General features: G+C 44.3%; 1 protein-coding gene across 1 annotated transcript in view; it reads left to right on the top strand.

The window, feature by feature from the left end:
- The window catches only part of LOC126456294 (uncharacterized), a 107456-nt gene extending 91834 nt beyond the window's left edge, over positions 1 to 15622 (top strand). Inside the window, exon 7 of the mRNA XM_050092046.1 lies at positions 13935 to 15622. Coding sequence (XP_049948003.1) covers positions 13935 to 15436 — 1502 coding nt within the window. The 3' untranslated portion in view covers positions 15437 to 15622. The remainder of the gene's footprint in view (positions 1 to 13934) is intronic.
- The last annotated feature ends 2351 nt before the right edge of the window (positions 15623 to 17973 follow it).

Here is a 17973-nt window from a genome sequence, read left to right on the forward strand (position 1 = left end):
TAAATATAATTATTCATGTACTCCACATGCACTGTTGCAACATTAAATCTTGAGTGAATTGCAATACCTCTAAAAGAATGTACTAATTTTTTTCCTGTCAGTGTAGTTCTTACAAATGTTAATATTCTGCCCTGCAGTGAGGCTAAGAAAACACTGTGTGAAAGTGTATTAACTGTAGTAGTAATGGCGGTGAAGAATCCCTTTACAAAACCGTAATTAATACGCTGCACACAAGTGAGGGCCGGGTGCGAAATACTGGGCTGTATGGTATAGTTCACGGAGGGAGGCGGCGAAGTGGCTAGCACACTGAAGTCGCATTCGAGAGGACGCCGGTTCAAAGCCGAGTCCGGCCGTCCTGATTTAGGTTTACCGTAATTTCCCTAAATCGCTTCTGGCAAATGCGGGGATGGCTCCGTTGAAAGGTCACCTTCCCCGTTCTTCCCTAATCCGACGCGACCGATGATGTCGCTGTTTGGTCCCCTTCCCCCACCCCCAACCAACCAACAGTGTAGTACACGCTCGCGGTGAGGGGGCCGCCGTGAAATTTGACGCGGGCAAACGCTACAATAGGCGGACACTATCAGGAGTACTGCCGTCTTTGATGTAACCTATCGTTATTACTCTACTGGCCATTAAAATTGCTGCACCAAAAAGAAATGCAGATGATAAATGGGTATTCATTGGACAAATATATTATATTAGAACTGGCATGTCATCACATTTTCACGCAATTTGGGTGAGTAGATCCTGAGAAATCAGTACCCAGAACAACCACCTCTGGCCGTAATAACGGCCTTGATACACCTGGGCATTGAGTCAAACAGAGATTGGATGGCGTGCACAGGTGCAGCTGCCCATGCAGCTTCAAAACGATACCACAGTTCATCAAGAGTAGTGACTGGCGTATTGTGACGAGCCAATTGCTCGGCCACCATTGACCAGACGTTTTCAATTGGTGAGAGATGTGAATAATGTGCTGGCTAGGGCTGTATCCGGAAAGGCCCGTACAGGACCTGCAACATGCGGTCGTGCATTATCCCACTGAAATGTAGGGTTTACCAGGGATCGAATGAAGGGTACAGCCACGGGTCGTAACACATCCGAAATGTAACGTCCACTGTTCAAAGTGCCATAAATGCCAACAAGAAGTGACCGGGACCTGTAACCAATGGCACCCCATACCATCACGCCACGTGATACGCCAGTATGGCGATGACGAATACGCGCATCCAATGTGCCAAACACGGATGCGACCATCATGATGCTGTACACAGAACCTGGATTCATCCGAAAAAATGACGTTTTGCCATTCGTGCACCCAGGTTCGTCGTTGAGTATACCATCGCAGGCCCTCCTATCTGTGATGCAGCGTCAAGAGTAACCGCAGCCATGCTCTCCGAGCTGATAGTCCATGCTGCTGCAAACGTCGTCGAACTGATCGTCCAGATACTTGTTGTCTTGGAATCGTCCCTATCTCTTGACTCAGGGATCGAGACGTGGATGCACGATCCGTTACATCAATGCGGATAAGATGCCTGTCATCTCGACTGCTAGTGATACGAGGCCGTTGGGATCCAGCACGGCGTTCCGTATTACTCTCCTGAACTCACCGATTCCATGTTCTGCTAACAGTCATTGGATCTCGACCAATGCGAGCAGCAATGTCGCGATATGATAAACCGCATACGCGATAGGCTACAATCCGACCTTTATCAAAGTCGGAAACGTGATGGAACGCATTTCTCCTCTTCACACAAGGCGTCACAACAACGTTTCACCAGGCAACGCCGGTCAACTGTTGTTTGTGTATGAGAAATCGGTTGTAAACTTCCCTCGTGTCAGCACGTTGTAGGTGTCGCCACCAGCGCCAACCTTGTGTGAATGCTCTGAAAAGCTAATCATTTGCATATCACAGCATCTTCTTCCAGTCGGTTAAATTTTGCGTCTGTAGCACGTCATCTTCGTGGTGTAGCAATTTTAATGGCCAGTAGTGTATTCTCCTCATTTATCGCTTACTTTTCTAATTTCTGAAACCGAGCTTGCCTCTTGCCTCAGGGACCATTATCTTGCCAGTGATCGTAGGCCATTTTAGTGCGTAAACGAGAGTCGTTGTTGACCTCACGCACAGAGATGGAGATGGTATGAAGAATTTCGTAGAACGACAATTAAAAATTAAAAGTGTTGGTATGTCGTAGCAGAAAAGTGATTGAGTATTTCAGTTACATGGCGGAAAGTCGCTTGGGATCGGTTAAGAGATTTACACGTTGCATGCATGTCTGAAGGATCGTTGCGTCGTACATCTGAATAACGCTGGCACAGCAATATCGCAAAAAGCGTTTAGATCGTGGCGATAAGTGAATTAGTATAGACTACTATTTAATGCTTGCAAGAGCATGATATTGTTTATGCAGAAAATAAAGTTCGTCACGCTGCAGATCGAATAGCAGCTGGTAAGCAGTGACGTGGCAGTAGGGACATGGGCATGGTGCAATGTATTGCAGCATTCGTGTCAAATTCAGATTGGGTGCTGGAATAAATTTGAAGCAAATTATGTATGCAGCTCATTGTTCACTAAAGAAAATCCATTCAGGGTTGTTAAGAAAAAAAGCATCTAGTCAGTGTACTTACATGGATATGGTGTCTGTTCTTTCGGGCATTTCCGAAAGAACAGACTCCATATCCATATAAGTATATATGTAGTTCTGGCAATACCGGCCATGACCTTCCTCTTCTGTGCGGATGCACACATATTACCTAAACTCTTACTGGACTTGGTAAGAATGTCTTCCACGAGTAATGAGTGTGTTGGGTAGGGACACTACGAATGTAGTGTGTGGACATACACTCCTGGAAATTGAAATAAGAACACCGTGAATTCATTGTCCCAGGAAGGGGAAACTTTATTGACACATTCCTGGGGTCAGATACATCACATGATCACACTGACAGAACCACAGGCACATAGACACAGGCAACAGAGCATGCACAATGTCGGCACTAGTACAGTGTATATCCACCTTTCGCAGCAATGCAGGCTGCTATTCTCCCATGGAGACGATCGTAGAGATGCTGGATGTAGTCCTGTGGAACGGCTTGCCATGCCATTTCCACCTGGCGCCTCAGTTGGACCAGCGTTCGTGGTGGACGTGCAGACCGCGTGAGACGACGCTTCATCCAGTCCCAAACATGCTCAATGGGGGACAGATCCGGAGATCTTGCTGGCCAGGGTAGTTGACTTACACCTTCTAGAGCACGTTGGGTGGCACGGGATACATGCGGACGTGCATTGTCCTGTCGGAACAGCAAGTTCCCTTGCCGGTCTAGGAATGGTAGAACGATGGGTTCGATGACGGTTTGGATGTACCGTGCACTATTCAGTGTCCCCTCGACGATCACCAGTGGTGTACGGCCAGTGTAGAAGATCGCTCCCCACACCATGATGCCGGGTGTTGGCCCTGTGTGCCTCGGTCGTATGCAGTCCTGATTGTGGCGCTCACCTGCACGGCGCCAAACACGCATACGACCATCATTGGCACCAAGGCAGAAGCGACTCTCATCGCTGAAGACGACGCGTCTCCATTCCTCCCTCCATTCACGCCTGTCGCGACACCACTGGAGGCGGGCTGCACGATGTTGGGGCGTGAGCGGAAGACGGCCTAACGGTGTGCGGGACCGTAGCCCAGCTTCATGGAGACGGTTGCGAATGGTCCTCGCCGATACCCCAGGAGCAACAGTGTCCCTAATTTGCTGGGAAGTGGCGGTGCGGTCCCCTACGGCACTGCGTAGGATCCTACGGTCTTGGCGTGCATCCGTGCGTCGCTGCGGTCCGGTCCCGGGTCGACGGGCACGTGCACCTTCCGCCGACCACTGGCGACAACATCGATGTACTGTGGAGACCTCACGCCCCACGTGTTGAGCAATTCGGCGGTACATCCACCCGGCCTCCCGCATGCCCACTAGACGCCCTCGCTCAAAGTCCGTCAACTGCACATACGGTTCACGTCCACGCTGTCGCGGCATGCTACCAGTGTTAAAGACTGCGATGGAGCTCCGTATGCCACGGCAAACTGGCTGACACTGACGGCGGCGGTGCACAAATGCTGCGCAGCTAGCGCCATTCGACGGCCAACACCGCGGTTCCTGGTGTGTCCGCTGTGCCGTGCGTGTGATCATTGCTTGTACAGCCCTCTCGCAGTGTCCGGAGCAAGTATGGTGGGTCTGACACACCGGTGTCAATGTGTTCTTTTTTCCATTTCCAGGAGTGTATAAGGTGAGAATGTGGGTCTCGCGGGAGGCGTGCGCGTGATAGTCCCTGCAGTCGCACTGTCCTCTGTGCCGTCGGTGGCTCAGGTGGATAGAGCCCGGTCGGGGCACACGTTTTCACCTCTCCCTGTTGATATATATCGACGCCCGTCAGCAGCTGAAGATATTAATATATAATTCTAATTTCGTTCTAGTCAATGCTGTCGGCAGCTAAGGACGCCTTCAGCCAAAAGCAATTAAATTTTGAAGATTTGGCGCCTGTTGTTTCGGACATGTCCGAAACAGTAGACACCATTTTGATCCTGCAGCCACTATGAATGAAGACAAAAAGGAATTAGTCACATTCACTGCCATTGTCTGTCGATTTCAGACAGTGGGGAAAGTAGAAAATCTATGCCGGACATGGTTTCGAACCGAGGTCTTCTATTTCCTAGGCAGAGGTGCTGACCGATGCACCATCCAGGCACAGTGTTCGTTGCAACTGGACGTACTATATTCGCACACCTTCTGTAAGACCCACACATTACTTTTGTAGTGCCCCTTGGCCATATATATCGTGTCTGGCCTTCGGACATGTGTGCAAGTACAGACACTATATACAGGGTGGTTCATTGATAGTGATAGGGCCAAATATCTAACGAAATAAGCGTCAAACGAAAAAACTACAAACAACGAAACTCGTCTAGCTTGAAGGGGGAAACCAGATTGCGCTATGGTTGGCCCGCTAGATGGAGCTGCCATAGGTCAAACGGATATCAACTGCGTTTTTTTTAAATAGGAACCCCCATTTTTATTACATATTCGTGTAGTACGTAAAGAAATATGAATGGTTTAGTTCGACCACTTTTTTCGTTTTGTGACAGATGGTGCTGTAATACTCACAAGCGTATAAGTACATGGTATCACGTAACATTCCGCCAGTGCGAACGGTATTTGCTTCGTGATACATTGCCCGTGTTAAAATGGACCGTTTACCAACTGCGGAAAAGATCGATATCGTGTTGCTGTATGGCTATTGTGATCAAATGCCCAACGGGCGTGTGCTATGTATGCTGCTCGATATCCTGGACGACATCATCCAAGTGTCCGGACTGTTCACCGAAGAGTTACGTTATTTAAGGAAACAGGAAGTGTCCAGCCACATGTGAAACGTCAACCACGACCTGCAATAAGTTATGATGCTCTAGTAGGTGTTTTAACTGCTGTCGTGGTTAATCCGCACATCAGTAGCAAACAAATTACGCGAGAATCGGTAATCTCAAAAATGTCGGTGTTGAGAATGCAACATCAACATCGATTGCACCCGTACCATATTTCTATGCACCAGGAATTGCATGGTGACGACTTTGAACGCCGTGTACAGTTCTGACAGATTTTTTACACGCGTTCTATTTAGCGACGAAGCGCCATTCACCAACAGCGGTAACGTAAACCGGCATAATATACACTATTGGGCAACGGAAAATCCATGATGGCTGCGACAAGTGGAACATCAGCGACCTCGTCGGGTTAATGTATCGTGCGGCATTATGGGAGGAAGGATAAATGGCCCCCATTTTATCGATGGCAGTCTAAATGGTGCAATGTATGCTGATTTCATACGTAATGTTCTACCGATGCTACTACAAGATATTTCACTGCATGATGGATGTCCGGCACATAGCTCGCGAGCAGTTGAAGCGGTATTGAATAGCATATTTCAAAAATGGCTATGAGCACTATGGAAACTTAACTGCTGAGGTCATCAGTCCCCTAGAACTTAGAACTACTTAAACCTAACTAACCTAAGGATATTACACACATCCATGCCCGAGGCAGGATTCGAACCTGCGACCGTAGCGGTCGGGCGGCTCCAGACTGTAGCGCCTAGAACCGCTCGGCCACTCCGGCCGGCTAGCATATTTCATGACAGGTGTATTGGTCGTCGAAGCACTATACCATGGCCCGCACGTTCACCGCATCTGACGTCGCCGGATTTCTTTCTGTGGGGAAAGTTGAAGGATATTTGCTATCGTGAAGATGAGCGTTTCGCATTAGACTGTTGGAATTATCCCTCGAGGTCTCCCAGGAGCTCCGTAAGCAATTTAAGGTGAATACTAGGACGGTTGTTTTGGAGGGCACAGCTGAGTTGCTTCCCCATAATTCCGCAGTTCTGTCTTGTGCTCTGTCTGTAATGGTTTCGTCATTAACAGGACACTGATCCCAAATCTTTTTACTTCATTCGTTTTATCTAAAGCCTTATCTGTGTCAGACTCACATCCCCCAACTTAGCTCGGAACTCCACTCTCCGAACACTTTACAATTCATTTTAAAGCCCAGAATGCCAAGCACTCTTTCCCCCCTCACAGACAACCTCTACCAGGTGATTAAATTGCCATCTCCTCTCAAGTTCCTCGTGTATCTCACAAATTCTATAGATCCTGTAAACTTGGAGAAGAAAGCAACAGTTTTCTCACGAATCCCCTGGTTCGCGTTGCGCCTATATTAACATGTTGTACCCTCCCTCCTGTTCAGCACCTTTCGAATCGTATTCCAAGGAAACTTCCTGTCTCAGGACTGCGTGCTGACGTTCCCCCATCTTACTAGCTGTAATTGTAGCGTTTATATCCCCTCCGTATGTCAAGGCTACAATACATCATCTGACCTCCCAATGAGCATAAATTTCCCCACGCTCTTCCCTACACCCACTCACAAACCTACCGATCCATATAACCTTTTCAGCCCTCACCTCCATCCTATCTTAATAGCCTTATAGCAGTTACCTTGAGCTGACCTCAAAGGACTTTCCAGAAGCAGTAGCTTTATCTTCACCTTAGCACCAGCACCAGCATCACCATCGCCATCTTTGCTTCTTTAGAGATACATTGCTTTTTAATTTATCTTAATCCTGTTAATGTAATTCATTCTAGCGGTAAAACTATGTAAATATTTTACAATGTCAGTTTGCTGCGGAGTAGCAATATGTATGCAGTCTGCCCACCACTCCATCATGTGATGAGAATGAAATTAATAGTTAAGAAAAAGACGTATCAACATCAAAGCCGTGATATTGGCCTTGCATATGCCTGCCCGTGCATAAGAGTCCTTTGTAATATGAAACTTCCTGGTAGATTAAAACTGTGTGCCGGAATCTCATTCTTTTGTAATATATTTGTCTTATTGGGTCTAGATTTGCACTCATCGAACCAACGCACAACATACAGTGGATGATGCACAGTATATATCATTTCTCTTCGCTTTCTATTTTCAATCTGAATGGTGTTCATGAAAACAGCTCCCAGTGCGTCTCAGAAAGTAAGAGGTCAAGCTGGTTTCGACACTACAATGCTTTGCCGGCCATGGACCTATGTTTATTAGTGGGAGACGGACGCTTTGATGTGGTCTTCCAGCCATTGCACAGTTTCGGCATTTTCTGTGTCGCCAAACCATTCTAGGGGTGAGAAAACGATAAGTGACAAATGAAATCTTAGCAGCTATCCCAGAAGAGCAGATGTTTCGAGTTTTATTCCAACACTCAACCACTCATCGACCTAGCCATTATACAACCCATTTCCTCTTCTTGATGATTATTCTCATTATGAGAGATGTATGTGAAAGGAAGTTATACATTTATACAAGTGTTTTACAGTTGTACTCGCAGAATATCTCTCTCTTCCGCCACAGTTTTTTTTGTCATTATTGCTCTGTCTAGTACAATGGAGGTTATACTCATATGTCGTAGCACATAACCTATCATCTTTTCTCTTCATTTTGACAGTGTTCCCCATGCATTCTTAACCAATTGCTCACAAACCTGCTCATTTCTTATCAGTCCACCTAATTTTCAACATTCTTCTGTAGCGACACATCTCAAACGCTTCGATCCTTTTTTGTTCTAATGTTGCCATTGTCTATGATGCTGAGCTCCAAATGTACATTTTCAGAAATTTCTTCATCAGACTAAATCCTATGTTTGATGCAAGTGGGCTTCTCTTGTCCAGAAGTCCTCCCTTTGCCTATGCTGGTCTACTTTTGTGTCCTTGCTTCGTCTGTTATGAGCAGTTTTGCTTCCAAGGTAACAAGTTCCAACTTCGTCTACTCCAAGATTCATAATTTTGACGTTCTCAATTCAGCTACATGTTATACTTTTCTCTTTTCCAGTTTGCTCTCTATCCATATTTTGTACTCGTTAAACTGTTCATTCCATCCAAAGAATCTTGTAATTCTTCTTCATATTCACTGAGAAGAAACGTATCAGCGAATCTTATCATCGATATCCTTTCATCACGAATTTTAATTCCACTCTTCAAACTTTACTTTTTCCCGTCATTGTTTTATCGATCAATGGATTGAACAGTAGAGTAAAATTACTACACCACTTTCTTACACTATTTTTAATCGGAGCACGTGCTTCTTGATCATCAATTATTATGACTCCTCCTTGTTTTTGTACATACTTCCCTTCTCTCCCCATAGCTTACTCATATTTTTCGTCATCTTGCACAGTTTTACATTGTCGAACGCTTTCTCTAGGTCGAGGAATGAGCGTTTCATCATTCTTCTTCAGCCTTGATTCCGATATCAACCGCAACGTTTGGACTGCTTGTCTGGTCACTTTACCTTTCCTAAAGCTGCTCTGATAGTCATTTAACAGATCCACAATTTTCTTTGCCATTCTTCTGTATACCGTTCTCGTCAGCAGCTTGGATGTGCGAGCTGTTAAACTGATTGTTCAATAGTTTTCGCACTTGCTCGCCATAGCTATACACGGATTTGTGTTGATAGCATTTCCTCGAAAATGTGATGGTGCGTCACCCATCTCATAGATATTACATACTAGCTTGAATATTTGTTTATTTGTCACTTCCCACAATAATTTTGGAGACTCCAGTGGAATATAATCTATCCTCTGTGTCTTATCTGATCTCAGAGCTCTTTTAAATTCTGACTGTAATACCGGGTCGCCTGTGTCATCCATATCGAATCCAATTTCCCCTTTTATCACGTCATGAGACACGTCCTCTCCCTCACATAGGCCTTAAATGGTATTTGCACTATACACTCACTCTTTTGATTTTAACGGTGGAATCACCTTTGTACTCCTAATCTTACACCGTTGCATTCAGTTTCACCGAAGGTTCTTTTGACTTTCATATACTTATACCGTTTCGGTCCTGCCTTCGATCATTTTATTTTTCATTTCTTCACATCTACCTTGCAGCCATTTCGGACCGGCTGACCCCATTTGCTATTTAGTTTATTCGTAAGTGATTTATAATGCTTTATTCCTGTCTTTCCTTGGCCATTTCTGTACCTCCTTCTTCCGTCAATCAGTTTAAGTATGTTTTCTGTTTCAGAAGGTTTCTTCCCAGTTACCTTCTTTGTAACTATGTTTGTTGTCCAAATTCTGTGCTTGCCGCTTTTAGAGAGGTCCACTACTCTTCAACTGAACTGTCTACTCCGGTGTTCCTTCTTGCAGTCTCCACATCCTTAGCGAACTTCAAGCTCGTCTCGACATTTCTCACTACTACGGTATCGCACTTCTTTCACACTGATTTTTTTTCTGACGATTGCTCCCTCCTGCGTATATCTCGCGAAGAGACCATGAGGATAAAATCTGAGAGATTAGAGCCCACACAGAATCTACCGACAATCCTTCTTTCCACGAACAATACGAGACTGGAATAGAAGGGAGAACCGATAGAGGTACTCAAGGTACCCTCCGCCACACACCGTCAGGTGGCTTGCGGAGTTTGGATGTAGATGTAGATTCCCTTAAACTTCAGTCTACTCTTAATCGTTACTAATCTGAGTCTATATCCGCTGCTGGATAGACCCTTAAATTCCAATATCTGATTCCGAAGTCTCTGTCTGAACATCACGTGATCGAGCTCGAACTTTCTCGTGTCTACACGTCTTATATCTCCCCCTCCTGTGATTCTTGAACAGAGTATTCGGTATTACGAGTTGAAATTCATTGCAGAATTCAGCCTTTCTCCTCTGCCAAGCCCATTACATTCCAAAGTCCTATCTTCTAATCCCCCCTCGTACAACAATCATATTTTCATCTCCTATTACATACTGAATTATCCGTTCAGTATCCCAATACAATTCTCTGTCTGCATATCCGATGCTTGGGGCGTTAGCTTGTACACCGGAACTATGATAGTCAGCCTTGGTTTACTGGCGAACCTGATGCGAACAACAGTATCACTGAACCGTTCATGTCCTACTTTACAATTCATAACGAATCCTACTCCCGTTATATCACTTTCAGCTGCTGTTGATATTATCCCGTATTAGTCTGATCAGAAATCTTTATATTCTTTCCATTTCACTTCACTCACTCCCACAGTATCTGGACTGAACTTTTGCATTTCACTTTTCTGACCTTCTAGCTTTCATACCACGTTTAACCTTCTGATATTCCATGGTCCGACTCGTAGAATGTTAACCCGTCGTTGGTTATTCAATCTTTTTCTCATGGTTACCTCCCCCTTGGCAGCCCACTCCCGGAAATCCGAATACGAGATTGATCAGGAATTTTTTCCCACTGCAGAGATTATCATCACACTTCTTCTATTATAGGACTCATGTCCTGTGTATACACAGTATGTGTCTTTAATGCAGTGGTTTCCCTTTCCTTGTGCTTCATGCCGTTGATCATTGCTGACTCATTCGCATTTTAGGGGCAGTTTTCCACGCCAAGGCTAAGAGACTGCACTGAAGCTCTATCCGCACCTTCGCCCTCTCTGACAAGGCTTTTGGAAGAACGAGGGTGACTTCTTACGCCAGGTGTCCTTAGCCACGATTGATGACGATATCTATTCAAAATTTAAGCAGTGGCTGCGTTAGAACCCGAGATCCAAGGACATGTTGGTTCGTAATCAAAGATGCTACCCGTAGATTACTGAAAACATTTGTATCTAACAGTTATGTATGTGAACCATCTTGCCTTAGGGATCTATGTTTCTCCTTGTGCCTCGTGTCATCTCGCGAAGCGTCCCTGTAGTGACGCTCCGAAACATTTCCCCTTCACTTTAGCGAAATTTGCCATTGGTTATGTAACCTTCAACCACATGGAACCCAGATATCCCAGTTGGCGTGGTAACGTCTGGAGTTCGTGTTGGCCACTTCATTGGCGCTGCAGATGTTGCAGACACATGCCCAAGCGAGAGCGACGTTTACCATTAAGCATCTCGCCTGAATATCAAAGTGTTCTGCACTTCATCCTACTGTAACCACAAAATATCATCCGTGGCAGCATTGTTATCGTGCTCAGGAGTTTTTCAATTTCAAATGAAAATTTCTGTTCATTTACGCTTCAAAAAAGTGTTGTCGAGACATGTGTCGTGATAATATCCTGGGCCATAGAACACGATGTAGGTTCCTTTCCAACTCTTGCACATAACAGTGGTTTTCCTTAGGCTAGAAAACGGTATTCCTCCTGTGCGAACTGCGATATGTAGCACATTTATTAGAAAACTAGTGACTCGCCCCAGCTTTGCATGGGTAGCATTTTCTAAAGCTGGACGCACTGTAAATATTAACTGATGACCATCCAAAATGCAACACCATGAAGGAAACATCCAATTCGGATGCAATTTGTGTCACGATTAGCATTTCAGTGCAGGTTCATATCACGGGCGCCAGTAGCTCCACCTGCAAGCGCTGTATAAACGGGGAACAGTGTGGACGTACCGGACTTGATCTTTCGCACGGCTGTTTTGCGTCAGCAGCTTCAGTATGCCTTGTAGAAGGCTGTGAGGTTCGTAGTTCGACCGAGGAACAATAGTTGCCTGTTTGGATTGTGGAGTATCCTTCAGAGAAATCGGTGACCACGTCGGACGGAACCGAACAACTGTGATGCAGATCTGCAACCGGCTGCACCAACCTCGCTGCACCACTACACGTGGTGGCAGGCTTACTGTGCACATGGCTGTGATGGATCTCTCTGCCACATCACCAACCGTATCAGAAGAAATTCAGTCTGTTGCGCAAGAAGTAGTGTGCGCGCGTACTATACGACGTTGTTTGCAGGAGAGTGGACTACTGTTCGCAAGGCATCCATTAGTGCGTTTACCACTGAGTCAACGGCACAGGCATTTGATCCGGCAATGATGCGGTGAACGACAGGCATTCACAACCGAATGTGGCGACATTGTTTTTACCGGTGAATTCTGGTTCTGCCATCACCACCACAGTGGCCGCATTACAGTCTGGAGACACCGCGGTGACAGACTGTTACCTCATCCACCGCCAAACTGGTCCTGCACCTGATACTATGGTTTGGGATGGTACTGCATTAAATTCCTGCACCCCCCAACTACACCCTGCTGTTACACAGCCAGTCACAGTTACATCTCTCAAGTGCTGGAGCCTGCTGTCCTCCAATACCTTCGGGGCTGGCTGATGGCCACATTGCAACAGGATAATGACCGACCACATCTGGAATGCTGTGTTCGAGACTTCGTCTCACCCATCGAATTGCATTGCAGGCTTGGCCTCCTTGTACTTACAATCTCTCTCCTTTGGAAACGTCTCGTCCGTGATTGCGGAACGCCTGGCCGGGGATACATCACTAGTTGCTACACCAGATCAACTTTGGCAATATGTGTGAAGTATCGTGGGCAGCTACACTTCAACAACACATTCAGAGCCTGTTTCATTCATTACCTAGGCGTGTAGCAGCGGTTAGAGCGAGCCATGGCAGCAAGTCAATACTGACTTCATCATCTTCCTCACATCAGATGAGGCCGTATTTTCAATCATGTGATCTTTGCACAACGTGTCATCTCCCAAATAAATTTCGCTGCGATATCTCCGGCCCTTCTTGGAGTTGCCTTTGGATGGCCAGCATTGTATTCAGAAACTGTCCTCTTCCAGTGAAAATCCTACATTAGTTTTTCAGATTAGCATTCATATACGGACAGAAACAAGCGGTAGGGGACTTTAACGTATAACCTAAACCCTTCCATTTTCAGATCTTTTTTCATGGAAGCCACGCCTTGTGGCCACCGTGCTTGACATTCATCTGCTCCTTTGGAAACTTATCTCATAGGAGACAGTTCAGTTGATTAAGGGACGATGGCAGGTACTTCCTGTCTTTGACGCAGCACGAAAATACACGAAGTTTCTCTCTGCCACGCAGGGTTTCTTTGCTAGGTAGATCATTGCAAATGCTCTGATCCTCTCTGTAATAGAATTTCCCAGCCTGTGAGCTACATAGTATGTGTAGCCGCCACCAATCGCTGCGTTGCAATGTATCTGTGTCGACATTGGATTCGCAGTGCAAACAGTACAACACTGGAACAAAACAACACAAACTGACAACACTGCTATTTGTCAGCTTCAGAGCAGGAGCAATACCTATTCATTTCCTCAATTGTACGAAGTGGGTTACGGGGACTCCTCGGATACGCTGTAGATGAAGCAGAGGTATGTGGTATTCACTCCATCAATCTCAGATATCTGTTTTTCTGAATACGTTATTTATATTTCTGTTTCGTCTTACATCGTTGTGAGCGATTACTCCTTGATATTTGTTGATTATGACGTACCCGATTCTAATCATTGATCGTCTATGATTTAGATAAACGACACCCAACTGTGCTGTCCGGAGGAAACTTCGAATGCAGCTACCACCAGTATACGAGCATCACCACCACTTGTTTGTTGTGATTGTTTTTCAGATGAGGAGTGGCAGCTGGAAGACAGAAGCAACGCTACGCTCTACGTGGACACTGGCTGCGTGCAGCTGTTGGTGAATGCCCTGGACCATCCCACGTGCCCACTGGAAGACCTGCCACCAGAGAGGATCGAGCAGCGTGATCAGTGCCGTGTGCAACTTTGGGACGACATGGTGCAGAGGTCACCCCACATACCTGTGACCAGCTACCTGGCTTACACGCAGAGGGCAAACGTCAACCTCTGCCTCTTGGCCTGGATGACTGTCAACTCACACAGCATTTGTCAGGACGTCCCCTTTAGTATGACGCAGTCCGTACAAGATGCTCGCTGCTATTTCGATAGCCCTGACGACCAGTCGTGTCTGCAGTCGAACGATACAGATGCCATCTGCTCTGTTTTCAGAGCTCTTCTGTTGCTGAAATGTCGCGATTTTTCCTCACATAAGCCTCTAGAGGTGTGTGCCGTCAAACTTTACTCAGATGGATCGTACTCTACAGTGTTCAATGTAACTTGGGGAGAAGGTATCTACAAACAGTATGGAAAGCCAACACAAAGAGCCCTGAAATACAAATACGGTTTAAACAGCGCCACGTTGAAATACAAGGATTTTAAAATTGACAACTTAAAACCATTAGAAATCTCATTTATAACACTAAATATTCTTTTCCGCTTATTGACTGCAGGGGTATATATGTACCTTCCCCAGTTACGTAATTTACCTGGAAAGATATTCTTGTCCTTTCAGATCACGGGTATAGTCCAGATCCTGTGCTCTGAGGTCGTGTATCGTATGGCAGGCGTCCCTGACTTATCGACAGCAGTGCTGATCGATAGCGCCCTCACACTTCTAAGCTGTTTCTGGCTAAACTCATTCTGCTACCAAATGTTCGCATGCATTCGTTATCTCAGGCTCCCTAACGACCTGCTACGTGCCGAAGCAAGCCAGATATTCCGTCGTCAGGCGCTGTATGCAGTAATAGCCTGGAGTACTGTATGTGCAGCATGTATTGCTTTCGAAAAGACAAGCAAACATTACCTGATGTACAGTCGGATATTATTCCTGCTGGGTATTACACTGTCGATATCTTTCAATTTGGTTTGCCTCGGACTGCTGGGATACATGTACCTATGTACTCGGAATTCCATGAAGCAACTCAAAATTTTTAGTGGTGCTAAATTTGCTTCAAAGAAACAACTTCTTTTTATGTCAGTGAAGGCTGTAATCTTAAGTGGAGTAGGAATAATCATTCGAATTGGGTTCCACCAGGCACAGGGCATAGCTCAGTTTGTGTACTACGTACATATCGCTACAATGGTGCAGGGACCAGTGCTATTCGTTTGCTTCGTTTGTAACGGAACAACACTCCCTCTTTTCAAGAACATGATACTGTCGTGGTGGGACCCAGACATCGTCTGTCACGGGCGAGAGCTCTGTTCTGCAGAGGAAAGAAATCTGGCAAGGACACTCAATGAACAGACTTTGGCTGCAGAATACTCGTTGTAATCTTCATAAGGATCCTTTTGACGGACTACCTTCATTGTAGACCATAATAACGTCTGTGGCTAGTTATAAAAATAGAATCTACTTCATGAGATTACATTAACTGCGGCCTATATCGCACAGTCAGTACTTCAGCTTACTAATTTATACTTTGTTTATAATTGTGTGCTTGTTTGTACATGTTAGTCTATTTATACGCATTTTAATACAGTGAGATGACATAATTACTTACTAATTTCCATGAAAATAAGAGAAAAGTTCTTGCCCTACTTCCTCCGCCCAATCGTATAATGAAGCATTAAATGGAGTATAAAATTTAAATAACGCCACCTTTTTTGTGTCTGACATTTGTCAGAGGTGAAAATAATGCGAGAACTTCCTGTTCACTATACGTTACTGTAACCACTGTTCTACAAAGTTGAGGCAAAGCAGTGAACTCTTACAATTCATTTACAAGAATCTTTTTCCTTTCGCATGATCATTCGAAACTTTTGACAGATATCAGTATTTATCTGATGTTTAAAACTGCATAGCCACTTTGTACGTAAATAATTGCAGAGTCGTGCGACTATTTGTATCCCACACCAAGTGGAATAATGCGGTATTGGATCTGGGACTGGTGCAAGGTATCACTTTTTTCTGGAACTTTTGAGGGACTTTCACTTCTGAAAACGCTTTGAGCACCTGAAGATTGTAATACTGTATCACATTCAACTCTAATTTCGGACAGAATTCGTAGGTGTGCCTTTATTTATCTATATAGCTAGTTAATTTAGATTATTGATAGCATCCGAAATAAGGATAATTTACATAGGTGAGTAGAAGGTGAATTGAGGGATCAGAAGTAAAGGGCTACAAGTGACATATCCCACAAAAATGAGGTAAGTTCACCTAGAGCACGGTAAGGCACGTGAAACTGTCATGTCAAAGGGATACAACCGAAATTCCACTCTGTATTGCTCCACGGTGAATGAAAAGAAAACTAGCTACAAGATGTCACGAAAGACTTCCACTCTTGTAAGATTATATTGATCTTTTATGTAGTATGTTATCTAACTAACCTTTTTACGACACATGACAAGAAGGAAGTGACCTATACAGTGCGAAATATTTTCAGCATTACACAGTATTCATTCTTAATATGTGTCACTATCGTAAGCCACAGAAGGGATAGTGCTCATGTAGCATTGTATATATATTGCTCCAGATAGCAACTGTGTGATAACTGAATTGATAACAACCAATAATGAAGTATTATGGAGAAAACTTGAATCGAATATCCTTAATTACCAATATTCTGGAATCAAAGAGATACAAGATAATACAGACTATTATGAACTGTGATATTAAACTGATCATTTATATTAAATTGTTATTCCAGCATGAGCACAGAAAATGCTACAAAGTATTTTTATGTCTAGTATAAATTAAAAACTTGAAACTCCATTTCGATATCTCGAGAGAATTTTGAATCCCTGTGAACTTTAACTTCAGTCTTCTCGGAACAATAAAAGTGTACTTATACCCTTTTGATTCTTACCCACCCAATTGTAATTTAAGTAATATGACAGGGGAAATTAAGGGGAGTTGGAACGCCCTATCCCCACAATGTTAAAGTTACTGACTTGGCTTTCCTGTATTTCAGGAACCACTGTAGCCATTGGCATGAAACTTTTACAGGACATTAAACTGTATCTTCAGAGTCCAATGAACTACAATAATTGCATTTCAGCTACTGCTTTCGGAAATGCAATTTTTTAATTACACAGTTAAAACGTTATGCAACTTTTAAGTACGTTATCCTAAATTTTAATTAAACGTAACATTATGTTCTTCTTTTGGTTCAGTAGACTCAGAATATATACGTTATTACTCCCTGAAAATTTGAGTACTCTACTCAAAGTCATTTTTGATATTTAGGGAAAAAAGTAAACAGAAAATGTAAACTTGCGGGAACGGCTTCTAAAGTTTGAAAAGACTGTAACTCACTTAAAATGTGCTTAATTTTTTATTTTTAGTCACTCAGAAGCACCCTGCACCATACTGTATATCATCCTCTTGATCTTTTTCCAAGTTTTTCTTCTTTTCTTCTTTCTGGACTCCTTAGTGGCCAACTGTGCTGCATACTCTGCTTTACCAATGCGAACCTTGTCCATGGGAAGTCAGTCCATATAAGAATATTGAAAGACCAATTGGGATTTTTAGTCTGACCAAGCAGACACTTCTTCAGTAATTCAGGATTTTCCAGGTTTCTGGAAATAGGTTTTATGATATCCATGACTGCTGCTTTAATGGAATATTTATGGCTCTATGAACCGTTTGAGTACTGGGCATTGCTGTAGTTGCACCATGAATCAGTTCCAGGGGGGCAAAGGTGATGTACTAGTTTTTCATCAGTTGACAGTCCGTGGAAGAAGCTAACCTGCCTGCTTCATTTTCAACAAATCCTCAGTATTATATCTAATGGCTAGCCCATAATACTGATGTAGTTTATCAATCATTTTGTCTGTCACCCTGCCTCTTATCATTTTACCATCAGA

This window comes from Schistocerca serialis, chromosome 2 (genome assembly GCF_023864345.2).
Source record: "Schistocerca serialis cubense isolate TAMUIC-IGC-003099 chromosome 2, iqSchSeri2.2, whole genome shotgun sequence".
Lineage (NCBI taxonomy): Eukaryota > Metazoa > Arthropoda > Insecta > Orthoptera > Acrididae > Schistocerca > Schistocerca serialis.